Source organism: Struthio camelus, chromosome 3 (genome assembly GCF_040807025.1).
Source record: "Struthio camelus isolate bStrCam1 chromosome 3, bStrCam1.hap1, whole genome shotgun sequence".
Classification (NCBI taxonomy): Eukaryota; Metazoa; Chordata; class Aves; order Struthioniformes; family Struthionidae; genus Struthio; species Struthio camelus.
In genome coordinates this window covers 100,224,147-100,251,478 of record NC_090944.1, presented here as the reverse complement: position 1 = coordinate 100,251,478, position 27,332 = coordinate 100,224,147, and the positions used below count along the sequence as shown (strand labels likewise).

The window sequence follows — 27,332 nt, the reverse complement described above, 5'->3', positions numbered from 1 at the left end:
ATAATTTTGTCAGAAAAGAGGGCAGTATGTCCGTAACCGGTATGAGAGATGCTTGCCATTCTGTTCAGTTTCTTTTCTTATTTTTAGTAAGCGTTGTGTTTAGCAAGTGGTACAACAAATTAAGCTAAAATAGAGGTGATATTTCTGGTTTGGTTTTGTTTTTAAATACTGTATTTTCCGCAAATAAGAAGCAGTGTCTTGTCTCTTACAGTAATATCTCCTGACACCAGTGTATCAATCTTCAGCTGGCAAGTGAATACATATGGTCAGGGAAAACCATCTACTTATTTGGGCATCTTTGACGTTAATCGCTGGTATCATGCTCAAATGCCGGATTCACTAAGGTAGATTTTTACTAAGTTGTTTTCAATATCCTTACTAATAAGTAATTTGAATGTTAGTGTTTAATTTATATATGTGTTTCCTTTAAGGCCAGGAGAATTCCTTCATAATTGTCCCTATTTTGCATTATGGTCACTGGATACTGTAGTAAGCATGACTTCCCCAAACCTCATACTGGATGTTCTGGTACACGAGCGGAGTTTAAGTCGCGGAGTTCCTCCGTCTTATCCACCACCTGAGCAATTTTTTAATCCAAGCACCTATAATTTTGGTAGGTATTTCACTGCATTTAGTAGGCATAAGATTAAGAATTACAGTCAAATGTTACTTAATGGTTCTCTTATTCATTGTTTATCACTTAAAAAAAAACAAAAATGCCACTATGAGCGTGTTGTACTAAAAAGGTATTTGATACTGTGAAACATATCAGACATAGTCTGCTGAGTTTTGAGTTTCAGTGCTCTTGTAATGTAGGCTGTGAAGTGGTGATTGTTATAGAATTAAATGGCTTTAAGCTGAAGCTCTTCCACCTCGATAGCAATAGAGATAAAATTTCTTCAGGCACGTAGTGATTATTTTTATAAAAAGTTTGTAAGTGGTCTGATGAAGAGAGTGGGTACTCATTTATCTTTCCAGATGTCTTGCTGTTTTTAAAATTTAAAATGGTCATAATACAGCTGGAAGAGTATAGAATTTTGTCAAATGATCTTTGTTTCTGCAGATGGTACTTGCTTGCTGAACTCTGGCGTTGTTCACATGACTTGCACTGGCTTCCAAAAAGAGGTGATCTTTTATGTGTATTTCTTAAGAACGTCAAGAAATTGACATTTTCTAGGTTTTATATTGCCCTGCTTTCACTGTAAGAGGCCATTTTATACCCATTCCCCCCACCCACATAATTGCAATTGTATCCTGCCAGTTTTATAGAAATGGTTATGTCCTATGTCCACATGAGAACTGTAAAACCGAGGATGACCCGTGCTGAAGCAGGATCACCTGTTGAATGCCTGGAAAGGAGTACAGCGTTGCTCTAAGATCAAGAACAAAAATATTGTAAAAGTCAGGGAGAAAACTGTTGTTTCTTAATTACCCGTCATTCAAAGAGCTTGTGTGGTTCTGAGTCACAGTTTTCATCCCTGATTCCCTTTTAAAAGGGATAGAGAAGGGACAAAATGAATTTTTTATTTTTTTGAACTGTGAAAGTGAAATGAGTATTTGTGTTTTTCCCATCATTGCCAAATTGTAACTTTTGAGCATTGGACAGATTGTAACAGTTCTTGCAAGGAAATAGTGAATTTTCAGCTGACTAAATGTTTGCAACATAAATAGTTTTTTACAGGATTACAAGTTTTACAGGATTTTTTTTTTTAATAAACTGTAGCTGTTGATTTGGTTGCCATCTTCAAGACTACGTAGTGATTCTTACTCAGATCATTGATTGCTAATCTTCTAAAGCATGTTACTGATGCAGCCTTTCTGACTATTTAAGTGAACATTTATATTATTTCTTTTTGTCATTAGTTCCGAGAAGTTTCATAGTGGAATATTAAGGCTATCTTAATCACTTGCTATTTTTGATGTTTCAGACCTTGAATTTTTTAAAGAAATCTGGTCCTTCGATAAATGAAGCCATTCATGATAGCTACAATAGATGTCTTGTAGCTGGCTTGCTGTCTCCAAGGCTAGTTGACGTCCAGCCATCTAGTTTGAGTCAGGTAAGTGTGTATCAAGAGTCAAGGGGGAAATGTATCCATAATGTATGTTATCGGACAGGCTATAAGAGCTAAAAGACATGATAATCTGATTTTCACATTGATTGCTTGTTGTATTGAAGCTCAGGTGTTGACTTATTGACTTCAGTTAACAGAAATAATAGTATTCTTAGATTGAAGCTACTGAGTTCAGTGGGGTGCAGTCTTTAAATTTAGTCTTTAGAGATACCTTTATTGATTCTGGGCTGCAGATAAGCCCAAGGAAGCATGCAGTCAGCGCTGACCATGTGCAGTGAAATACTTTTTCCCCTCAGGACAACCTTTCATCCCCATAAGATGCTGTAAGCAATAGGTTCGGTGCAGTAGTTGACAATAGGGAGGTCTCACTCAGATGAGAATTGCTGCAGACATCAGCTTGCTGCACTGTGTGTATGGTCGCACTGTGCGTATGGTCACGCTGTCCAGGTGGCCAGCCAGTCAGCCTACAGGGGAGCAATTGCCAGGAAGGTAAAAGCAGTCCTCCCTCTGCCCTCATCCTCTTGTCTCTTGGATTCTTCAACGGATTTGGGAAAGTGTGGTAGGGCAATTACCATTTGTGTGCTGTGTTCCAGTTGACCTGGCGCATAGACTGTTTATTTTGCAGACCTGATGTCGGCTTTTAAATACAAATTAAGTGTTTTGGAAATAACTTGGGAAATCAAGAAATTCTTGAAAAACCTTTGCTAAAGTGCGAATGCACTGTCCAGAGTCATCTTACAGATTTGAGTGGGGTTTTTTGGAACGTTAGTGACAAAAATTTTAGAATCACCGTGGTTGAAAAACTTGGTTTGGAGTTTTATTTGGCACCGTAAAAATTCTCTGGTGTGTTTCCTCCTCTGAAACAGCACTGAGAAAAAGATGGAAAAATCATCTGTGTATTCCGATTTACAGAAATTGCTTTGACTGTAATGATTTTAGCTAGAAGGGAAGGATGGTTTTGAATATGTCTTTTAAAAAAAAAAATTAAGAATAGAATTCAATAAAATGATACGAGGGATTGTTTCACCTGAAAGAAGTGTCAGAACACCAGCCAAAATAAACTGCTGCTTAATATTGCATGGCTGTGCATAGCTGTTACCCTCCTAGATTATATGAGTGGAAAAAGTAGAATTTCTCTATACGTGTTCTGTGGAAATATTTGTGTGTGGATTAAGGTAGAATGTGTATAGAGTCGCAGGGACGGGAGGGCACCTTTTATAGAAGGACTTTCAGTTTCAGCCACAGGTAGCAAATTTAGTAGTGACCGTGATGACGCTCAAGATAAAACTGCTACAAAATGGAATAGATGTGTATTTTGTAAAAAAAACAAAACAAAACAAAACAAAAACCCTGATATGCTTCAAGCGTTTAGGGTTTTTGTTCTGTATTTGAAATGTCCTGTATTTGCATTTTCTGTTTTCTTCTTTAAAGGATTTTCTTGGGAACACTGGAAGGCTAACTTTTAAAACTGACTTGTCAGAAAAATATGGGGAGGGACATAAAATCAGAATACTGGTAAATGGCAGTAACCGAAGAAGGAGAATGTGTATATACTCCGCTTTCCTCTTTAATCTCTCAGTGGAAAGCTCACATAATTACAGCGTTCTTGCTTTGTCCAGCAGATGTATGTTTGCCTTAGAGATGTTACTTTTGTACTTACTGATGTAAAGCTAATCGCAGTATAAATATAACTTAAAGATGTCTTGAAATGTAGAAATGGTAAGTAGCAAACTACATTACAATACAGTGTTTGAACACTCTAAAATTTAAACCTATTAAGATTTAATTTACAGTTTCACTTTTCTCTCATTTTTAGGAGATTAGAACTTAATGTTTTTGAGCTGGAGCTAGTTCATTGTCTTAGTAGCCTAGAAGGCTGGTTGCTCTTAGCTTCACCGTTTCTGGTGTGAACATTGCATGCCTGCGTTTGGTCTGTCCCCTTCCTGCGTTCCTGAGGGAGATTCTTGTGTGCAACAACATGCATAATGGGTGTTAGCAAAGGATGTAGCTGCAAATAGTTAGTTGGAGATCAGTAAATTAAGACTATAATGCGCAGGCGTGCAGATAAAGATTAGAGTCAGTTTTCAGTAACTGGAAACGTCAGAGGAAAAATTAGTGTGTTCCTCATACCAGCAAACTGTCCAATCTGTGGCTAGAATTAGCAAAACAATGTGAAATTAGGTAAGTGTATACTAATTGACTTTCTGAAGTCTGAATACATGTACACTTATAAACATGTATTTACTCTTGATAGTTCAGGTGCTGAAAGTATGTAAAATTCGCATTTTATTTTGTCTGTTATGTATAGGAGGAACAGCTAGAAGCAGTATTGTCAGCTGCAGTCCAGACAAGTTCTTTAGAACTTCTGACTGGGTGCATTAAACATTGGACATCTGAAGGTAATACCTAGGCTGTTTTTGTTTTTATATATTTTGGTTTTTGAAAATGTTTGTTTTTTAAAAAATTATTTTTTTTTTTTTTTTTTTTTTTTTTTTTTTTTTTTTTTAGAGCAACCAAGTTCTGCTGCTAATTTGCGCTTTGTTCTTGAGTGGACATGGAACAAAGTAATCTATACGAAAGATGAATTTGACCAAATATGTGAGTATTAAAGTGTAGTCATTTTGTGAGCATAAGGTTAACCTTTCTTAATCAAGCTTACTCAGTAATATGACTGTATATTATATTGCACACAGTTCTCTCAGAGTACTTTGAAATTGTTGTATGTGCTAATGGTTTAATATTCATCTCTGAAAAGGTGTTCCGCTGTTTGATGGCACTTGCAACTTCATTGACCCACAAACTGTACAGTCTCTTCAGCACTGCCAGTTGCTTCTGAGCAACCTTAGCACAGTCTTGAACTGTTTTCTAACAGAAGCACAAGAGCTTACTGAAAAAGGTTTGTCATAAGATTACTAAGTATTTGGTATGTTTTATTATTAAATTAGAGTTCTGATTTGAGGTTGTGCTTGGGTTGTACTCATGGAAACATGGGTTTTTGTTATTTTTGCTTCTTTGCTTTCATCATGCTGCTTGGAACACAGAGTCAAGTTTAGCCTAGGAGAAGGACTTAAATCGGTTAGTGAGGAGAAGTTGCAATTACCTCTTAATATGCATTGAGTTTAGGGAAATGATTTGTCGTGGTGTTCATGCAAGTGTTTGCGTGGGGAGGTTAGAGTCAGCAAGAAGTTATGTAAACAGCTGAATTGAAATTACAGCAATTGAAGAAGGTAATACCAAAAATTGTTCTGAATTCTTAGCTAGCAATTTATAGTAGTACACAAATCATGTAAAAATTAGTAGAAGTTATAAAGGAAGCATAAGTAAGTAACTTATTTGCGTTTCTCTAGCTTTTTATATTACAAATTGTTCTTGGCATATTTTAAAAAAGTGTTTATTTGCAGTAGTAAAAATCCTTGCTACATTAAAAAAGTCTTGTTCGTGAGTGCTGTTAATAGTTCAGGCTTTATTTTTCATTTAAACCTTTAGTCAGTTTGGTGCTTTGTAGGGAATTGTTTTTGGTGGTGGTGGTGATTGTGGTTTTTTTCCTTTAAATAAGAAAGTGATTTAAAATGGAAATCAGGTGATTTATATAGTGTTGTTTTATGTTTCCTACTTAGGATGATGAAGTTTTGGGGGGCTTTTTGTGGTGGTGGTGGTTGTTGTTTTTAAGGGAATCACATCACAAAAATAATCATGTATGTTTTCAGGTTTTACAGATTTGACAAACAAGCAGGTTGTGACTAGCCTCATTTCTTTGTATGCGCAAGTGGTCATCTGGTTCTGTCGGTCCAACCTCCTTCCAGAAGGTTTAGGTAAGCTTAAACTGTAGTAGTATGCTTGCAACAGGGAGACTGTCCAGTAAGTGATTCATATAAATACATTCTTAGCTGTGTTTTTGTTAAAGTATCATCAGTAAGAAGTAGTGTTGGTTCAGTTACAGTGTACACTGATGTTCAGTTGGTGAAATTGAGATTTTACTATTTTTTTTTCTAATACATGATGTAGGATGATGCAACCAGTTTCTTTCCTGGATGTTCTTTATACATCTTTATAGCTTTTAAATAGCTATAAGCCTCTGACTTTAAGGAGTTGCTTAACTCCATAACTTGAAATACTTGGGATTTCTTTTTGTCTTTTTTTTTTTTTTTTTGTTTAAAAAGACTGTTGAACAGCAACTACTGAAACGTTTGTTTTTACCATAAAATCATTACTTACATGTTTTGAACTATTTATTTATTACTTGAGGAAAAAAATGCATTTGAAGTAATTTAGTCAGATGCATTACCTGTTTCGTTCTCATCCTTAGTAAAGGCCTTACAAATGCTCACTTCACATATTTAAAAAAATACGTTTCCTTTGAGGTCTGACTTCTTTGCCAAAGTGACAGTTATTGCAATTAGCTTACGCTTCACGTTCTGAAATTCTACATCAACCGTAAACTTCAAACCATACTTAAGACAAGAAGGAATTGAGTATCATGCCTTACTTCTATTTTAGCAAAGGCAGAAATAGGAAGGGCTTCTTTCAAAGCTGGAGATTTGCTTGTGCCTAATGATGTTTCACTTGTACAATTTTCTGTCTTTTTAATCTCTTAATATCTAATTTCTTCTTTAACTTAATTTTACTTTCCTGCCTGCAGATGAAGACATGCAGTTGTCTAGACCTTTCTACAATTATCCTCTGATTCAAAACTACTACACTGGTCATCGGCAGAAACTTGAGCGTTTGTCAAGGTAAGATTTTTCCAAGAACTCTAGAACACTTCCACTGCAAACTCAGAGGTGGAAGTGAATGGCTTTTATATCAACAGTTGTATTTGTTATGCTTAGTGTATTTACCAGCAGTACTCTTAAATTCAGCCGTGCATGTGTTTTGATGAATACAGAGTTTACTTTCCTGTGTTAGGTTGTTTATATAAGTCTGTACTTGGTACCAGTGCTTGTTTTCCCTTAAGCTGTAAGAAAGCATGAATACACAATGTGAGGAGATACTGAAGTTTGTATTGTTATTTGTAGCATACTTAAGTCATTGATTAACCTTTGTGACTTGTTACTACTACAAAGATCATCTGATTAGGATGGAATCAATCATCTCCGGTTCTTGAGTGAAAGTAAAGCACAACATTCCCAAGATGATTGTTTTGGACATGGTGTAAAGAATGCCTTAGAACGTTTTCATCTCTTCTGGTGAACGATAATAAATGATAATAGTGGTGTTGGCCTAAATCTCCTGCTCACAAGTATGCTTTAATAAGATAACCAGAATTACATTTGGTTCGCACTTCTAGCACTCCAGCTGGCTGTTGAATAAAAGTCACATTCTCATTTAAACTCTGAACTGGCTTGCTTTTAAATAGGTGAAATGCCTAGGATTGTTGCATGATAATAGATTTTGTTATTTGGAAATTTTACTGAAAACTAAATACAGAAATTCCGATTCTGAACACTAAACAATCTTAGGCTGTGGCACTATGAACAAAATGCTACAAGATGAGCTAAGGTGGAATCTGCAGTGTACTGGGTACTTAACGTTAACGTAAATCTAAGCTCAAATAGCTTGTGTGTGCGCTTATGTGTTCCTTAGAAGCATATGACATTTACCGTACTTTTTCTGTTATTTGTCATAGGGAAATCAAAAGGTGGCATTGTAGTCAGTAGAGGACTCCTTTTTTTGACTATACTTTTCAAAACACTGTTCAGACATGTGTAACTGTAATTCTGTGTTTATATAAATAGATGCTGCTTACGATAATACTGAAATTTATCTATATGCCCAGCTTTGTGAAAATAAAACTTTCGCAGTAACAAAAGTGAGATGATGAAAGTGTGAAATTTCTATTATGTTGCCTCACAATTGCTGTGTTTGAACTCTCTAATTTGAGGTATTGGATTTATATAAAAAAAACAGTCCTGGCATTTTGATACTGTCAGGTTTCTTCTGTTAGAGTGTGAGAGCAGTTAATTAGACAATTCACTTTGCAAAGCTTTGTTTAAAGCTTTGTTGTTCCTTCGGTATTACAAGTAATATAACAAAAAAAAAAAAAACTTTAAAACCAAAAGGTCATTGCAACTTCTGCCTTATTATGGAAAGCTTTAAGATTTCTATTTAGATCTCCTTTAATAATTGAACACAATGTAATGAGCATCTCTAATGAGCGTGCCTGAGAAATCTGCATATGGATTTCAAATGATATTTACTCCTTTTTGTTTATTGCTTTACGTTGACTCATGGGGCCTTTTTTTTTTGTTTTCACTGGAGGGAACCTGTTATACTGAAGTTGGAGTTAGTCTTTTCCTCCATCCAAATCTTTGCTACCTTTTGTTTCAGAGGGAAATGGGATTCTGACTGCTTGATGATCGATGGAATGGTTTCTCAGTTAGGAGATCAAGTTGAGAAGTTGTGGCAGAGGGATGAAGGAGGAACTGGGAAATATCCACCTGCTAGTTTACATGTAAGTGTTAGGGGTTTTTTTTTGAGAGAAATGATTCGTTAAAGGTGAGAATTTCTAAAGCTTTTAATTTTTCATTACAGGCACTGCTGGATCTCTATTTGTTAGAAAATATCGAAGAAAGCTACAAACATGCAATTGTATCCTTTACAGTTACTATACCTTCAGTATGTGCACAGATGTTTAAGTTTTAATAATGTTTTTAATCCGTGCTTCAAATACAACGCAAGTGAACGTGTTCAGTTTAATATTAAGTAGTAAACTGAACTATTGCTTTATTTTTTTCATGGTTTTCATGTTCTGTTGCAAAGCTCTTTCTGATACTAGAAAAAATTTTTCTAAGGAAAGGTTAAAGATAAAAAAAAAAAAAATTCAGCTTTATCAATTTTTTTTTTTTAAAGCACCCATATCTGTAGCAAATGGGCTACTACTTAGTATGACATACTAAAAGGTGCCTCTTCAGAGCAGAAGGGATTGTAGCAGTGGTTTACCAGTACACGTTTTTGCTGAAATCAGCGGTTCCCCAGCACAGCTAACAGTGCTAGCTTTTGTTCTGTTAAAAGTGCAAGCACACAGAATAATAAACAGATAGAGAAGTCATGGGGCAGAAACTTAATATTTAAACTGCTGTATATATGCAGAGGATAGTTGCTTCTGTTGTGATTTTCGTCACTTAACCAAGCAGGGAGGGGAGGCTAGCGAGCGAGTACTTTAAAAACTATGCTCCAGAGTTGTCATACTAGAATATATCCCCGAAAATGGATATCGGAAAAAGAAAATGGGCACGACCGTCAAATGATGCACAGATTGTCTTTAACTCTGAATGACAAAATCTGGATTTATTTGTGGTTTAGAGACAGCATAATTTGCGTTGTTTTGCACACTCTGGAAATGAAAAAAGAAAAAATCAAAACAAACATGGAAGTTCTTTGCTTTAAGCTGTGGGCATTTAAATGTTTTGAATGTTCACCTGGCAGCTCCGTTGACTAAATAGAGAGCCTGAGCTAATAACTGACTGACTGACTTAGATATCTAAATATAACCTTTATGAATACCTTGCATAAATCCATTAGTTCTTTCTAGTGGTTCAGAATACAGTTTTGTGATGAGGAGCCGACTTTCTTTGGATTATAGTAGCTTAAAATAGCAAAATTAATACATTGCTATTTTCTGCTTCCTAACACTTTCATATTCTTTTTTTAATTGCCATCTTTTGTAAATGTAACGTGAGAAATTTTAGCCATGTATTAGCCTTAATCAGATTCTTGATATCAGACAATTTACTTGCTGCTAGATATAATGCATTCCTTTCCAAATAAAACGGAAACCTCAATTGACTCCTTCCCAACTGCCTTTGCTATCCCTTGGGGTCTTGTTAAGCTTATTCAAGGTTTTTGGCTTCTAGATCACAATGATTATGAGGTAAGTATGTCACACTTTTATTAGGTGTACATTGTGGTATAAAGCTATATTCTAGAAAAATGATAAAAATTGGTGCTTAACAGGTGCTAAAAAGTTACAGGTTGTTTTTGGTAGTATTTTTTGTAGTTATAACGTCCTCAGCAGCACTGGGCAGCAGCAGTGCATTACAGTTTTAAATTTGATTTCAATTGCTTTAACGTGAAATTGATAAAAAGGAAGAAGAAAACTTTTATTAATGAGTGATATTTGAATTTTCAAAGTCATCTCTTTAGGTCATCTTCAGCAGAACAGTTGAGTACTTTCTCAAAACAATGTTGTGGATATTTAAAATAAGAAAGCTATGAACATAGCAGGATGTGAGGCAGAAGACTGCAAAAGTGACTTTTAAGTTTAATTCATGTTCTTTCTGGTGCTGAATGTTGTTCTTTGCCTGTAATGATGTTAATATAATCTATTTGTCTGGGAGAGTAACTTACCATGTAGTAAGCCGTGTATTTGTAAAAAGTAACGTCGTAGACAGGGATTTGCTTAACCTAGAAATGTATTAGTTCTTCCTTCTAAGACACCTATTTTGATCTATGTGGCTGAGTCTCTTTTGTGCAAATACTTTAAATTTTTATATACGTTTTGCTAGCACTGGTTATGTAAGCCTAGCTAACATATTCATATTCACCCTTTCTTGGGAAGCTCTTGAATGTTTTTATTGCAGGAGTGTGTCTGTGTATCTTAATAAACTTAATTTCTAACTTCTACAGAATTCATTGGCCCTTCTCTTTCATCCAGCTACAATCAAAACTGTGTCATGGCAGCATATGAGAATTGTTCAATCCCTCATGTGCCAAGGAGAGCACAGGCGAGCCCTCAGATATATACAGATGATGAAGCCATCAATGTCAAGTAGTAGTGAAGTGCGACTTTTCCTCACTGTGCTGTTGTCCAATAGGTAAAGAAATAGATAATATATCCGACTAGGTTAGCATCTGAACATAGTGAAGGGTGGAGAACAAGTAATACAAAGTAAATCATGATCACCTCAATACCCTGTACACTTTGAATGCAGTGGTTTTGGGCATCTTCCTGACTATACTATTAATATTCCTTTACATCTCAACAAATTAATTGCAGGTGCATGGTGGAGGCTTGGAGTCTGTTGCGACAGCATACCACTAAGCTAAACATAGAAGAGCTGTTAAAACACATGTATGAAATCTGTCAGGAGATGGGGCTAATGGAAGATTTGTTGAAGCTACCCTTCACAGGCACTGAACAAGTAAGTGTGGGCAAGAAAGAAGTCTTAATTGTGTCTTTGAGAAGAAGCAGAATTATAATAGTTTTCTGAAACGTGTTATTTTTCGCAGGAGTGTTTGGAGAAGTTTTTACAGACTAATGCTGGTGTTCAGAATCATGAATTTCTTTTAGTCCACCATCTACAGCGTGCCAACTATATCCCAGCGCTACAGTTGAATCAGTCAATGAAGGTTAATCTTATGGTAAGCATAGCATTTCTGTCACAAGTGCAAGCTTCTCTCAGGTATAAACTAACTACTATTTGGTAGTAATCCGTAAAAATTGTACTTTCAGCTTTTTTATATTCATCAGGGTTTTTATACCATTTGAAATATTACAGATAAGTTTCTACGCCTTAAGTTACAGCTGAATCAGAAAGTTGAACAAAAACTTTCATTTATCTAAAATTACTCTGTGAATTCATAACCTAAATGTTATAGATCATTGCTCACTCTACTTCAAATAGCCTGTTTAAATCTGAAGAATAGCTACATCCTTTCTAATGTGTAGCTATACATTCTAATTTTCGTGAGTCCTGCATTACAGAAGTGTCGCTTTTTATCAAATTCCTACCAATGTAGAACAGTTTGCTTTGCAGAGAAAGCAATATCTGCTTTTGTTGTAGGTGGCTCATAGTAGGCTGAAATACAAAAAACTGCTTAATCATAAGTAGAGTGTATGGGCAGCATTAAGGGATTTTAACTCTTGAAGAGCTCCAGTTTCAGAAATTAATGAATGAATTCTGCATGCATGAAAGTATTAATTTCTTATAATATATTCAAGGTATGAGGATGTGAGCAAGTCAGTGTGAGGTAATATCCGGTATGATCTTTGCTTGTTTGAACTGTATTTCTGTGTGCATGTTGTTACCACAGTCAATCTTACCATTCAGTTTTTCCAGATACGTACGTTATGTGTAGGTCAAATTATGGAAGATTGATTTGTCACTCCTTTCTATGGAATGAAGCGTACGTTGTACGTAGGGTCTTGAGTCTTGCACCCAACTTTATTTTTCTAGCTGAGAGCACTCTGGATGCCAATCCACTGGTGAAATTTGTGCGTGCTGTTTTCTTTCTTCATCAAAAGTATAGTGTGAGGTCTGCAATTCCATGGTTTTCCAAGGAGTAAAATGCGCAAGATGATCTTGGACATTGTTTTGCATTTGAGCACTTTTATTCGGCTGGATGGATGGTGTGTGTATAAGCGTGGGTAATTTTTGCTGCGCTCAAATCGTTTCGTCCAAGTTAACTTGCTGTTGCCTGCTAGCCTCGAGTCATCTGAAACTTTGATATTTCAGAAAAACAACGGAAAGTCGGCAGTTTTTTTTCTGTAAGGTGTTTGGAGATGGGGATCACAGATAACAAGTATATCGGAATGAGTTTCTATGGAGTGCCAAAATTGTTATAAGGTTACAGTTTTTGTTATTATGCTAGTCTTCTCCATCCTCTGCTAAATAATACAAGGCAAAATTGTTGTGTGCTGAAGGGTAGAATTTGTTGTTCTGTGCAGTGGTTGTATTTTGTGGATGTATCTGTAGAGGAAACTAAATTATTCACAAATTAGAATAGCACAGATCGTTCTGTGCAATGGATTTTTTGTAACGGGTTTACTTTTTGCTTCACTCTTTCCGTTTATCAGAATGATCGTGATCCTCGCTTGAGAGAGAGATCAGTTGCCAGAAATTCTATATTAGATCAGTATGGCAAGATACTTCCTAGAGTTCAAAGGAAGTTGGCTATAGAGAGGGCCAAGCCTTACCATTTGCCTTCTTCGGTCTTAAGAGAAGGTAAGTTTTAGGGGAAGAATATAACGGACAACTAACCTTCGCTTTGATTACAAAAGTCTGATGTTTTTCCACCTCTTTATTTTATAGTCTCACGACCAAAGCCGTTATCAACAGTGGCAAAGCAAGCTAATGCAGGAAATGTACATACAAGAGCAACTTTCATCAGCAATGTATTGTCAAAAATTGGAGAAGTATGGGTAGGAAATGAGCAGAAAAACAATTTCTTACAATATGATAGGTAAGAAGCCTTTAACAAAGTTTTGTCTTCAGCATGTGTATGGAGACAAAGCTGAAAAAACACTTGAGTTGTGTTAGTGTTTTGGAGAGAAGTTGGACTTGAATAAAGCTTTTTTTGGTTTGGCTTTTGTGTGTGTGTGCAAAATGTGTAAAAAAAAAAAAAATCAAGATTGTTTTAGTGGAAAATCTGTTTTATATAAATATTTATTTATTTTTACATTAAAATAAATGTGTTTAGAGAATTTAAGATAGGTGAATGAAAATATGGGAATACTAAAAGTATGACTGCCATCCATCTGTTGGTGTACAGATTTTGATAGACTTGATTGTGTGATCAAATATGAATCTTCTTTCTCTTCCTGCCTCATTTCTACTTGTTTCAGCCTTTTTACTTAAAAAAAAAAAAAAAAAAAAAAAGGCAGAATCCTAAACTACAGAAAAAAGGTTAATAGTTGTCAGACACTTTCCATAAATGGTGTCAAATCTTAAATGTCAGTATCTTTGGACTGTAGGGGAATAAAAGTCAATTACGTTTTCCTTCTAATTCTAGTCCTAGAATTACAGAACCACCAGTCATAACACTCCCTATGCCTGATGCAGAGTTGCCTGATGCATTTGTTGGGACACCAGTTACGAAATTTTCACAAAAGTGTTCCAGGTATAGTAGATCTACAGAATGTCTATTTCAAATAGATGTGTAAATACAAGTTGTTATGCAGTCCTTATTCTAAATTTTTAAAGTATTTACAGTTTTGTGTAGGTTCTGTCTTAACACAGAAGTGTCTGTCTTAACACAGAAGTGAGTTCGGTAGTACTAAAATTGATATTGCCGAGTACTACTCAGCTAGTACTAAATTTAGTAGTACTACATGTAAAGTACATGTAAAGTATTTGCTAAAGGGGAGAACTTAGGGGTACAACTAAGGGGAGAACTTGTAGCAGTCCTAGCTTTGAAACATAGAGAAAAGAGAAATTCTCTTCTGGCGCGAGAACAGCATAACTTATGTAATGTAAAATTGGATTACTCTTGCCTTGTAGGCCCTGATTTAGAAAATTAAATATGAAATGTGAAGAGATAATAAAACAAGAAAATGTCTTATTCTTGGCCTTGATACACCATGCCCACAATAAGGGGTCTTCACCCGTGTTTTTTCTTCATCTAATATTTTTACTGTGTATTGTCTCAGCTTTTTTGAACCCAGCTTTTTTTTTTTTTTTAATTTTCATGTTTTAAATCACGTATTTTGATAGGTTGCTGGATTTGGTGGTTCGTCCTGTTCCTTCGTATTCTCCAGCGCAGGATGAGAACTGGCAGTCACCGTGCAGAGCTTCTACTTCATACATGACGTCCAGCCCGTTGCAGTCACACAGTTCCATCTCACAAAAGAAAGTTTCAAGAGCATCAGAGTTAAATTTACTAGAGACTCCTCTTGTGGTTAAGGTTTGTATTTAGGAAAAATAAACAAATAAATAAATAACATTTCTGATTAAATCAGAAACACCACAGTGTTTAATGGCATATAGGATTCACATTGTTAGGCGTTTTCAATATGCCCGTGGTTCTTCTGTGTATAATTCTTTTGGAAGCAGTACATTGATAATGGTCTTGAAGAGGAAAATATAAATTCAACATTTAGTTCTAATGTAATTGCAGTATGCATATTGTGCTGTAGCTTCATGAAATAGACTTGTTGACAGAAGTGGAACAAAGCATGTTAATAACTGGGCTTTTCAGCATACTTGGACATTTAAAGATGCAATCTGTAAATTAATCATTCCTTACCTAAGTATTTTATAGCTCTATACAGTTTGACTTAGGTACCTAGGCTGAAGAATGTGTGCGCTTCGGTTTCTTAATCTGTTTAGGTGAATCACAACAGTTCCAGTTAGGCTAGGTGTCAGTCTTTTTGTCAAGTTCAGTGATAGCTTGTTGCAGTAACTTTAGTTGATTGTTATTAATGTGCTAAAAATACATTTCCATTCACTGCCACTATGTTATTTGCTTACATCATATAGTACTTGCCCCATCTTCCTGGGACTGTTCTTTTTGCCTTTGCTTAACTGAATACAAAACAGTTGTAATCTCTCTGAATTACAGCCCCTTTCTGTTTATGAAATATTGCCAGTGTTATTAATCCATTTTCATTCTCCATCTCTTAATGCCTTTCATATCTATAAAAACATTTTTTGAGCTGGGATAAGAGGACCTGGACACTTCCACGTGAGGATGTATTGATATTTTTACAGCACACAGTATCGCTTAATTTAGTCCAGTGCACCATGTAACTTGATTTATGGAAAAGTAAACTATCACTGTTGCTTTTCTGACTGACATTTCATGCGGTAGGGTTTTGTTGTGTCCAGGGTGACATTTTAAGTTGTATACCTTTTAGAAGAGCAGTGCAGAAATTGCAAAAATTACTGGGATGGAAGATAACATGACAAACGGCATGATGCTATATCTTTGTTTCTTCAGGAAATGAGTTTTAAAAATGACTTTTTGTGTTTACATTTAAAAAAAAAAAAAAAAGGACAGCTAGCAAAAAAAGCAGAGAAGGCAGGCTATATGATTAGCATTTGGATATCTTTTGAAAAAGAGAGCAATACAGAGGCTAAATTTTGTCCTCTTTGCTGGTACAAATCCAATTTGCAATTGAAACTAGTACTTTGGAGAAGTGAAGTCTTCAGTTTTAAAGGTTTAACTGGTTTTAAATTAGGTGTTTTTAATTTTTTCCATAGAGAGCTAAAGTTTTGGCCACATCTGCTTCTGCTTCTGGTTTTCCTGGGTTTACTCCTCAATCCATTCTCAGATCCAGCCTTCGCACCACACCTCTAGCAACTCCGTCTGCATCTCCAGGTCGATCAGTTACTCCTCCTCTACGAGCAAAGGAACCTAGAATTTCATTCAGGGAAGAGAGCTCAAGTGCAAAACGGACTGCTGGGGTAAGCTGGGCTGCAGCTAGTGATTTTTGCAGCACAAGGCGTTTTAGGCTGTGATTTGGTTCAGATTTTTTTAAAGGTTGCAAAAACATCTGTGTAAACTCCTTATATTGAGGACTGAAATGACAAATTAGAAAAATGGCAAGTTAGAAAAATAGCAAATTTGAAATTGGTCAGAAAATGTTTATAACAGACCTGCAGGCATGTGGTATTACAGGAACATATCCATAATGAATATGAGTGACCTTGACAGTTCTGTTACTAAAGTGTTAGGACTTGTGACTGTTCCGAATTGCTAGTTCAGTTTCCTGCCATACCTTACCAAATGATAGCACGGTAGGAAAGCAAAGAATATAGATTGAGCCAGTTGTTTTTAAATGACAGATTCTTTTTTTTTTTTTTTTTTTTTCTTTTCAAGCCTTGTGAATTACACATATTTGAAAACAACAGAAATCATGAGCTGCGTTTATTTCTGGTCTCTCTTCTTATGAGACTGTGGTTACTTAAATTATTGTAAAAATAGACTCCTGCTGTTAAGAGCTGTACTGTTGTCTGTTCCCCAACTGTAAACTTCCCAGTTTTAGTTCCTGCCTTACACCAGGGATAGTATTCATATAATTGTGAAATGAAGTCAATCAAGAGAGTGATCCATCTGAAAGTTGCCGCCTCCTGCTCCTGCTGCATTTTTGTTCTCTTTGATTCAGTGATTCAGCTCATCATGTAGTTGCAGAAGTAGTGTACCAAAGTCGGGGTCAGAATGGGGGCATGTATGAGCTTTTTCATGTATGTATTAACAAATCATCTTCATATTCTGTATTTTATTACCTTTTAAAAGACCTACTAAGACTAAGAGCTACTCAATTGTAGCAGAAGGTTCTTTCTCCTATAAAAGTTCCTTACTAATTATAGACTGTGGCCAGATTAATTTACTTGCTTAATGCTATGGCATAGAGCAAGCTGAAATATTTTAATAGTGCATACAAGTTAAAAGGACAAACAGGAAAAAGAAAGATTTAGGAAAGAAAGATTTGTGTGTGCAAAGTTCCCTCTTCTTGAAAACATAGTAGTGAACCAGATGAATGGCCTGAAGATGAGACTATAAATAATCACTACCGAGATTCGGTTTGTTTGAATTCTCCAAGGTTGTGGAAACTCACTTAGCAGTCAGAAGTAATAAATTTTTACACTCAGCTTAAAGTTAGTGCCAGTATGAGAAGTAATTTTTAAGTAGCTTGCTTAAGGTGAAACTTCTAAAACTTGTAAGTATTATCAGCATGTTTCCATTTTCTTTTTTTCTTGCCTTGGCAAAAGCACGTGCATGTTATTGATTGTTTACTTTTTCTTTTTAACGAAGGTAACAGAAGATAATCAAACACAATCTGGAGCTTCATCTGAGCATCATCTTATGGTGGTGGAAGATGCTTGGTCTAAAAGCAGAGAGAAAACAACTCTGTTTAGTCTGAGCAATCCTGAGGATGATCGTGCTGAAGTGGAAGAGTCTTCAGAAAGCATACCTGGAGATGGTTTGGAGAAGATGGAAGTCAGCAAAGAAAATAGTAGCTTCTCTGCCAGGTCAGACCAGACTACTTTGGAGTACCATGATGCAAAATCACCTGGCGATTTTGAAGATGATGTCATTTTTATAGCCTCTAAACCAGCTAACTCTTCCACTGAAGAAGTGGCTGATTTTCAAGAATCAGAGAAGGAAGATGGCAATGAAATGGCTGAAGACAAACCTTTCCAGATGGAGCAGTCAGATTCATCAGACCTGAGGAAACAACCTGGTGTGTTTCGTCATGTGGTAACCTAAGTTTTTAAATTAATTTTTCAAAGGTCTTCTAAAGGTGTCTTTGAGTGCCACAGTTAAAAATGATTATTGTTTACAAGTGTGTTAGGCAGTTTTGATTGAGAAAGCCATTTTATTTCGAGTCCTTTTTCAGGTATCTTGGTCTTTATGAATGTATGATACTTTTGACTGGTGTTTCTTGTGCGTAGTTGCACTTCATTATTGCTCAGTGAAATAATTTCCTTTTGGAAAATGAATCTGTCTCCTTCTGGTTCCAGCTGTCCTCTGTCATTCTGCTGGCTCGGCATTTTATGCAGCCTCTTCCCTAACCTATTTCAGTTGGTGTTTGAGCTGGATTACTGCTTAAGCCCAGCCCAGCTGCTTAGGTCACGTTCATATGAGCGCCTCTGCTGGCAGGTTAGAGGAGATGTATCTCTTTGGCTGGTGAGCAGTGATGAGGAGCTGTGAATGGTAGTTTTTTCAGGTAGTGCAGGAATGGGAAGATGATGTGCCAACGTGGCTAATGTCAGTATTTCACAAACACTGTTCAAGTCCATTCAACTTCAAACAGAAGTTGGCTACTTCTGCGAACTGTATGCAAGTATCAGTCTACTGTGACTGAGATCTTAAAGCAGTTCATGACAAGCGTGTGTGCAGTCACATATCGGTGTACCATATGCAGTGCAATTCAGTTCTAAGACTGAGATGATTCTTTAGTGATCCTGGAGAGAGCTTTTCACTATTGAAGTTCCTGAGCCCCTTAGTGGAAAAACAGATCTTCTCAGGTACAGACTTACACAGGTAGAAGGGGTCTGAGTGTTTGTAATAAGAACATGTACCTGCTCTATTTTAGGTGTCTTGTATTTTGACAAGAAACCAAAGGTGCTTTCCACTAAAAATTATAATGATAAGGTACTAATAACTAAAGAATAATCTTGTAAAAAAAAAAAAAAATTTTTGTCATTGCTGGGCTATGGTAGAAACAGTTCTGTGCAACTCTGTTACTCTGGAAGCATTAGAAGGCGGTGTATATGGCTCTCATTTGGCCTGAGCTGGCAAAATTATTCCAGATCTGGGTACTGTCCTCAAAGGTAATTGCTAGGCTTGGAGGAGGCAGGCAGTAGAGACAAAAGGGGTGAGAAGGACACGTCTAAAATGGAACCTGTCAAGATAAAAACAGGTTAGCAAGCATTTCAAGATCCAGCGGTTTTTTTTTTCCTCTCTCTCACGCGTGCACTTTCTCTCAGCTTCAAAATACGCTCCTCTCTTTCCATGTTCTGGGAGAGGGGAAACGCTGGAAAAGGATAAAATTGTTCTCTTAGTGTTTGGAGGGACATGGATGCTATTTGCTTCAAAAACAGCAGTCAATTATTAGAGTTAAGAACCTTAGACGAATTCTTGTAAGAGAGGGGAAATGGAGTCAAAAAAGGAAAGAAACATTGCTGGAATGAAATAAACCTCTGAAAAATAAGGAAAGAGAAATAAGAATACTTGTTACCTAATTTTAAGAGCAGAAGCATGTTCTCTAGAGTTTTGTATGTTCAGTCAGTAACATATCGAATTTTAGTTTCTAAACAAAATGCCAGTGGTAATCTTGTTTTCTTGCCTGGGAACATGTGGCAGACTGTTCTTGATTTACTGGAAACAAGAATTCAGACTTTCTGTGCATTTGAAGTCTTAGCAGCATTCTTTCATTACATCAGTGCTCTAGATGAAATACATAAGAGGCTCATTTAAAATCATGTGAGCATTTTGAAAGAAATTATATTAAGTACGAGAGGGAAGTCACTCACCTGTCTTATTTTTCTAGGATTTTTGGAAGAATCAGATACCAAATGTCCTGCCATTCCAGAGGATGGTAAATTGATACTTAAAGCTGCTGAGGCTACTGCTTGTTGGACAGCAAGTGAAAGGTGAGTAAGCTTAGAAAATATGTGCATCTTTGGCTTTGTACAAGTATGTAGCTGCTGGCTTTCTTGTATTTGAAAACTCTGATTTTGACCTGATATTGATTCTTCCCTTTATTCTTACATATAATGGTTTTCCTGTTTCTTCCTGACTGTGAACATGATTCATTTGGCATAAATTTAATTTGAATTGACTAGCTGTCTCATCTGTCATACTTGTTTCTCAAATAGCTGCAGACCTCAAAGTACGACAGTGAAGACTTCACTCATTCACTCACTAGGTCATATAAATCTTGTTACAAACTGAGTCTTACTAAGGAGATATTGTGAATTTAAGTCCCGCTTCTGTCTGATAATGACCCGTAGCTAAAAGTTTTCGCTAAGATTCCTGCAACTTAAAAGGTTTTATCTGGGCGTTTGAATTCTTTCTGGCAGTGTTTTGTATATTTAACTAATTTTCTTTTGTGTGCACGCTTAAGCCTTTATCTATGGAAAGGGAAGCCATTTTCTCACTAGATGCTTTAAAATCTACAACTGCTTAGTGATGAAGAAGAAATCTGAGTAATGAAACAACCCTTAACTGTGTATGGTAATTTGTACCGAGAGCAACTTTTGTTGTTTGTTCTAAATTTCCTTTATCGTAGTTGCACTCTTTCTGCAGAAGACAAATTACATAGTATCATTTAATACAACTCTGTAACTAAGAAATCAGCGTTACAAAGCTGGGGAGAATGTGAAGTACTAAATTCATTGAATAAAATGAGCCCCGAGTTGAGCGTAGTTAGCTTGAGGAAGGAAATTCCAGTTTTTCTTAATTAGTTCTGTTCTGAGACTTAAGATCGTACAGCGAGAGAATGTTTTATAAACCTATTTGGGGTTGGTTGTGAAGTTTTAAGCTGATTTTTTTCTTTTTCTGTTTATGAAGTGAAACGACCCACCAGGAGTCCAAAATGTCCTCCTCTTCAGAAGAAAAAGGCATACCAGTTGAAACAAATCCACAGGCCTCTGAATCCCTGGAGGCAGACAGTGAATGTATGTACAATATGTTGGAGGCCTTATCTGAGTTAAGGTAGCAGAACTCCTAAGGTTAAATGTGTAGTTTACCATATCACTAAACAACTGTGTCAGACTGAGTAGAACTTGTATATTACTGCTAACTTTAATCAAATTGGAGAGGGACTATTCTCCTTAAAAGTCCTCATAGTGAATGTTCCTGTTCTTGATAAAAGTACTGAGAGAATTGTTAAAATTTAAAATGTTACTAAAAGGAGAGGTCATTATTTTTCTTAATGTTGTATACCACTCCTGAGGTGCATGCTACGGGATCTGTTCCTTGAGTTACTATTTTGAATGATGATGCATCTTCAGTATTTAGGCTGCGAAGAAAAACTAATAATCAGTGTGCTTCTTACAGCTACCTTTTGTTCTGTTGTTCCTTTCGTCTGTGAACTTGACAGCTGATTTCACCTTTCTCCTTTTTTTGTTGTGGGCTGTTTACCAAATATTTGGCTTGTAGTTTTTGGAGAAAGCCTGATACAGGTGGCAGGATGGAGAACTGTATTGTTCTTTCTCTGTCTCTCTCTGTCAGCAGCAATGTATAGCGTGTTTCACAATTTCAGCAATATAGTAGGCATGAGCTGTTTGTTAGCAAACTAGCTGAAATGTTTACCACTGGTCCACAGAAACAGATGTTCAGTTATAGTATCTGATATTTTTTAGGATAGCCTAGATAGCTTGGTTTTCTCCTTAATATCCTTTCCTGGCCTTCATTTGGCGTTCTTTGAGAATTTTTTAGAAAGTTCTGTGCTCAGGCTTTGTTTATCCTTGAGCACTACTTAAGTATAGCCATGGTCCAGTATTTTTAAGGAGCCTACCCAGAGAGTATTTGTTACTTAACTGCTATATAAATGACAAAGTTTATGTTAAAATGACATAAATCTTTTTCAGCTGTGATAAGTATCCTCGACAGTGAGGATGTGGTCAGTACTCATTCAGAAAACCACCTTGAGGGAAAGGGTGTAGATTTGTCTAAAGAATGTAACTTAGAAGAAGCGGAAGGTGAAGAAAATGTTCCTTTCCTGCAAGAAGAAATACCTGCTTCTAACAGCCTTCCTAAAACTGAGGAAATTAACGTAAGTAAATTATTCTCCCGTTTTCTACAGAATAGAAAGCACTTAGCAATTTTGAGGACAGTCCTAATTTACTGACACTTAGTCACACCAAAACATCTTAATTTCTTTCTCTAGTTAACATAAGTTAACTTAATTATTTAATAGCAGACACCTTTTGTCTTCTGCGCGCATTCTGTAGGTATATCACAGAAGAGAACCTGTTAAGACTTGGATTTTGAGAGCTGAAGTAATAATAATAAAAAACCCTCTTACTTGGTTTAAATAACTCTGCATTCATTTCGTTTACTAAAGCTTGAACATTTATTGCTTATTTGGCTTAATTTTTTTTTAATGTTGAAGACAACAAGAAAGGTTGGGGAGTGCAGTTTTTGGACTCATTTTCAGAATGACTTAGGTGCTTATATCCTTTATTATTTATTCCTTACTAGCATAAACAATTTCCAGTAGTGAGTTAATTTCACTCAAGATATTCCAGCTAATTTTAAAAAGAATCTTCCTGTAGCAACAAAGGTTTTAACATCTGAACTTTTGTTGCATGTGTTTTAAAAGGTGATTCCCTTGGGCTGAAAAGTGGAACTAGGAAGTCTACAGTTGTCCCAGATTTTTCTTATTGCCCTTACCTCCACGTATAGGCCTGGAGCTGATGAATTATTTGGATTCATTGTGGATGCTCTCTGAGTGCTATGCAGAGTAGACTGTCAAAATCCCCTATAGGATTGCACTGACAGAAATTAACAACAGCTAGAGAGAGTGAAGTACAAACTGAAAGGTAGTTTAACATGAATAGATTGATACTTATTTTTATTTAAGGAACAGAAAACACTTCTCATTGTCCCTTAATTTGAATTAAGTTAAACAGGCAGTCACTCGTTTAGCTTTTTTCTCAGCTTTGGGATTTGGAGGAGCACTGTAGAGGTCAGTATAGTCTTGGGAATGCATAAGTCGCTTATGGGAGTAAATTGAAAAGTTTTGATCGTTAAAAAGGGAACAGTGCGTGAAACAGCCTCAGATCTTCTGAAGACATTAATGTGGCATTCGTGTGGCATTACAATTTTTCTATTTTTGATGCAACTACTTCTTACTGGCTTATATGCAAATATTTTTTTTTTGGCTTCTCTGCCCTTATAGAATTTAGGGGAAACTACCTGCTTTCTTGTTTGTAGATGCGTAAGTGTGAAAGGGAAGTTTGAACAGAGTAATACTTCTTGAGTTAAGTTCTGAAGTGTGGCATGTTTCTACAATATGATGTTCTAGCAGCTTTTAACAAGATATAGGAGCCAAGAAAATAAGCAGATCCTGTGGAGACTACTGTTAAATGGCCCCTTTCCTCTCCTGTAGTTGGCTAGCGCTATAACTTAAAGGGTTGAGCAAAGGTCTTAACACTTTGACTAAATTGTCTTGACCTATTTGAGTCGGGGTAACAGCTTCCTCTTGAGATAAGTAAAGGATGTTACTTTTTTGCTCAACATAAAACCTTGAGGATCTCATGTGAATTTAGAAGGAAAGAATAATTATCGGTACAGGGAATTACAAAACACGAGATGGAGAGATTACCACAAATGGAGCATGTGAATACCTACACTGAATATTCTGTTCTCTATTTCATAAATGCATTAATTGTGTCTATAGTAGAGATCACGTTGTGTGTTTCTAATTTTGCATTCAGTGCTGATCTAAAAGGAAAAGAAGTGTTTCGCTGTCTTCAGTTCCATCTGTCTCAGCTTGAAATCTGTCTGTGTGATAGTTAATGATACGTTAACAGGCGTTTTTTAACTTCAGGTTACTGAAGACAGTGCAGTTCAGGCACAGATCTCAGAAGAAGCACCTGAAACATCTCCATGTAATGAACTACATTCATCAGGCAATCTTAAGCTTCAATATAGCTATGCTGCAATAGAACAACAGTTTGCATGTGATTTGCCTGATAATAAAGATGGTGAATGCGATGCAGCTGAGGGAGATGGAGAACTTTTTCTGTCTCAGAGTAATTTTACATTAGTGTTGGAAGGAGAAGAAGGTGAAGTGGAGATGGGAGACCCTACATTAGTAGATGCTTTGAAACCAGCTAGCACAACAGCAGAGGAAAAATCTATGAACAGTTTGGGAAATACTGAAAACCAAGAGCATGTTACGAACTCAGTGTCAACTGTAACTAGCGATCAGGAATCTCAAAATATTGCAGAATCACTCCCTTATGTGCCTGAACCCATCAAGGTAGCTATTGCTGAGAATTTGTTGGATGCAATCAAAGACACAAGAAGTAAAGAATTTACATCTGAAGCTGTAGAGCAGTCTATTCATGAAAGCATAGGTAAAAAGATGACTAGATTCCAGAAGTCAAAAGCTCTCTTAACTGTGCCTGAAGGAATGGAAGATGAATCCAGCATGCATCAAGTAGAGTATGTGATCACTCCTAGAACGCGCACAAGGGGACAACTGAATAGAAGTCTAATTATTCCATCAGCAGATGATCAGCAACTGTTAAAACCTGACAAACCGGTTCTTTTGGGACTATCTACTCGGAGAAGTACTAGGCGAACAAAAGAAACATCTGAGACTTCTAATGTTCAAACAGAAGAAAAGGCTCAAGGTGAGCAAACACCTGTGATCCCTGTTACTCCTAGGAGAGGTAGGAAGCCTAAACAGACTAATTCAGAAAAAGCAGAAAGCAGCCATTCTGATGGACAAGCGTTGTCCGTCAGTACACAGTCTGTAGCTGTTACTCCGAGAAGAGGGTTAAGGAGAGCAAAGGAACCTGTATCTGGACTTCTGGAAGAGCATAACGAGGAAACCTCTCTTGGTGAGAGTAGCTTTCTTGCTTCTACTACGTCCAAAAGGACTAGAGGAGGAAAAAGTTCAGTAGGGGATCAAGAAACTGGCCAGATTGGCACGGATCATAAGGCAAAAATGGCGGTCAGTCCCAGTAGAAGTGGAAGAAAATTAAAAAGCACTAGTTTACAACTTGATGAAAATATTGTCACAAATCAAGAGGTGCAGCCTAGTGACCAGCTCCTCTTACCTGTACCAACTAAAAGAGGCAGAAGAAGAAAAGTGAGTTCATCAGAAGTCTCAGAAAATTCTGAAGTTGATCTATCTAAATCGTCACCTCCTCAAACAGAGTTCAAACTTCCTGTCACTCCTAGAAGAAGTGTTAGGAAAGGGGCTCAGAATCTCTCAGCAGATACAGAATCCCTCTCTACTCAGGAAGGCATACGTTCAGGTGAGAAAGTGCAAATCCTTCATATTCCTAGAAGATCAACAAGAGTTACACTTGCTAAACCAGAAAAAACGGATACTCCTGAGAGAACACCTGCAAAGCTAAATGAGGAACCAACTACACCCAAGACAGGGCGTCGGGGCAGAAAGAGCCGACTGCCATTGATATTGGAGGAGAGCACAGTGGAAGAAGCCTTTTCCCAAGGGCCTGATGGCAGTCCTTTACTGCTTGCAGACCTAAATAAATCAGGACATGACGAAACATCCAGAACTTTAACAGATCATAGCACTCGTATTACGAGAACCAGATCCCGCAAAACTGGCATGGATCAGAAACTATCTGTAGAGGAAAACGAGTCCTTCTTTTTCTCTCCTCCCCTTACAAAGCTGACAAAGAAATTAAAAGGTAGGTGCAGTACTTTCTTACACAAAATAGGGGATACTGTAGTCTTGTCAACTACAGAATAAAACAGACCATGAATATGGCTTTATGTACTGTGAAGAATGTAACTGTGCAAAAGTGAAAATTTGGAACAAAAGAAGGAATTCTTTTTTTTGTCTAAAGCCTGCATGACTGGCTGGCTCCTTATGGTAGAAACAAATGAAGAAGATGAAATCTTCCCAGTAAGGTGAAATTAAATTTAATATGAATTTTGTCGTGACCTTAATTTCCATCAAATTCCAAGACATTAGAGAGCGATCTAATTGCCCTTTCTTCTCCCCAGCAGAGAAATAAAGGAAACATGCTTCTAGATTTTGTTCAGATTTTTACCTTAATACGAGCTGCTCCTTGCAGCAAACTATACCGCTCTTAATTATGTGGTTTGTCTTTCATTGGCTTATGCTTTGCTAGTGAAATTATTACAGATAGGATTTTTTTATATTAGACTACATGATAAAAATTTCAAAACATGTAAAGGCAGCTGATGCCTCTTGACCATAAACACATCTTTGATTATGTATGTACAGGTAGGATCACTGCACTGATTTATCTTTATTTCACAGTTTACTATAAAATGATGGATCCCAAGAGGCAGTTCCTAGGGAGAAGTACCTCCACATGGAGTGTTGATCTGATCCTTTATTTTAGGAAGTTGAAACTGTAATTTAATTTCATTGTCCTTTATATATAATGTACGCACACATTAACTACTCATTGTCATTTTTAGCTGAAAAGGCAGACCATCCCGTGCAACTTCAGGATTTAGACCCAGACTTGTCTTCTCAATTTGTTTTTTCACCCCCTCTTTTGAGGTCAAGGAGAAAATGTGTATCTAGTATTTCACGAATTGTGAAAGAACTGGTAAGTAAAAACTGCATTTTTCTCAAAGTGCTGACTTTTGTTCTGTACCTCTCTTTCAAATCATGCTCTTCAGTGCCTTGCCTTTTTCCTTGAAAGTATATCTAAAAAGAGCCTTTAAATTAATCGATTAAACAAGTATGTTCCTTCCTGAAAATTAGCTACAAAAATCAATTTTGAATATATGCAAATTAAGAATGAATAAATGTTGCCTTGCCTTTAGCAAAGGGCACGGTGACCTTCTTTAAACATGTATGGTGTGTTGTTTGTTGATTTCAGAATCAGAACTTTTGGATGTGATGTTATAATTTGAGATGGCAGGTTTGTTTTTGCAGAAAGGAATTGTAATGCTTTTGGAAATAAGAACTTTATCAGAATTTCTGCATAAAAGAAATCTTTATTTATTCTGTGGAAGCGTGAGAATCCGTGGATGAGAGTGACGTTTTTGTTGCCTTAACGTAGGAGCTTCCAGCTAAAGAGGAAGAGGAGACCAAATCCATAGAGTCTGTGGGAAAGCAAAAGTTGAAGAGAGGTAGAACTGCAAAAGCGAAACTGAAGAAAACAAGCAAGTATGAAGTTCTCTGGAACAGTTATTTGCATTCCTTTATTGTGGTTACAGTTCAGCTGGTAGCAGCCTAACTTCTTCCCCATCTGGCCAAGAAGTTCTTCCCTCACTTCTTGCAAGCCAGTCTAGCCTGCTGGTCTGATAGAAACTTTTTTTTTTCCCCCCTCCATCTTAAGAGTTTTCTAATGGAAACAGAAGAGGAGGAGGGAGGGAATAGGAAAGGACAAGAGGTTA

At 36.6% G+C, this 27,332-nt stretch overlaps 1 protein-coding gene across 2 annotated transcripts in view; it reads left to right on the top strand.

Annotated features, from left to right (window-relative positions):
- AHCTF1 (AT-hook containing transcription factor 1) overlaps window positions 1–27,332 on the top strand; it is a 55,872-nt gene that overhangs the window by 25,933 nt on the left and 2,607 nt on the right. For both annotated transcript variants that reach the window (XM_068939332.1, XM_068939331.1), the window contains exons 9-35: window positions 212–344; window positions 432–613; window positions 1,064–1,125; window positions 1,929–2,057; window positions 4,381–4,471; window positions 4,581–4,670; window positions 4,828–4,968; window positions 5,780–5,884; window positions 6,712–6,805; window positions 8,400–8,523; window positions 8,604–8,660; window positions 9,796–9,942; window positions 10,698–10,885; window positions 11,068–11,212; window positions 11,301–11,432; window positions 12,868–13,015; window positions 13,103–13,253; window positions 13,803–13,910; window positions 14,504–14,693; window positions 15,992–16,195; window positions 17,547–17,976; window positions 19,789–19,891; window positions 20,811–20,917; window positions 21,833–22,017; window positions 23,797–25,639; window positions 26,403–26,536; window positions 26,996–27,102. In XM_068939332.1, coding sequence (XP_068795433.1) covers window positions 212–344; window positions 432–613; window positions 1,064–1,125; window positions 1,929–2,057; window positions 4,381–4,471; window positions 4,581–4,670; window positions 4,828–4,968; window positions 5,780–5,884; window positions 6,712–6,805; window positions 8,400–8,523; window positions 8,604–8,660; window positions 9,796–9,942; window positions 10,698–10,885; window positions 11,068–11,212; window positions 11,301–11,432; window positions 12,868–13,015; window positions 13,103–13,253; window positions 13,803–13,910; window positions 14,504–14,693; window positions 15,992–16,195; window positions 17,547–17,976; window positions 19,789–19,891; window positions 20,811–20,917; window positions 21,833–22,017; window positions 23,797–25,639; window positions 26,403–26,536; window positions 26,996–27,102 — 5,530 coding nt within the window. The remainder of the gene's footprint in view (window positions 1–211; window positions 345–431; window positions 614–1,063; window positions 1,126–1,928; window positions 2,058–4,380; window positions 4,472–4,580; window positions 4,671–4,827; window positions 4,969–5,779; window positions 5,885–6,711; window positions 6,806–8,399; window positions 8,524–8,603; window positions 8,661–9,795; window positions 9,943–10,697; window positions 10,886–11,067; window positions 11,213–11,300; window positions 11,433–12,867; window positions 13,016–13,102; window positions 13,254–13,802; window positions 13,911–14,503; window positions 14,694–15,991; window positions 16,196–17,546; window positions 17,977–19,788; window positions 19,892–20,810; window positions 20,918–21,832; window positions 22,018–23,796; window positions 25,640–26,402; window positions 26,537–26,995; window positions 27,103–27,332) is intronic.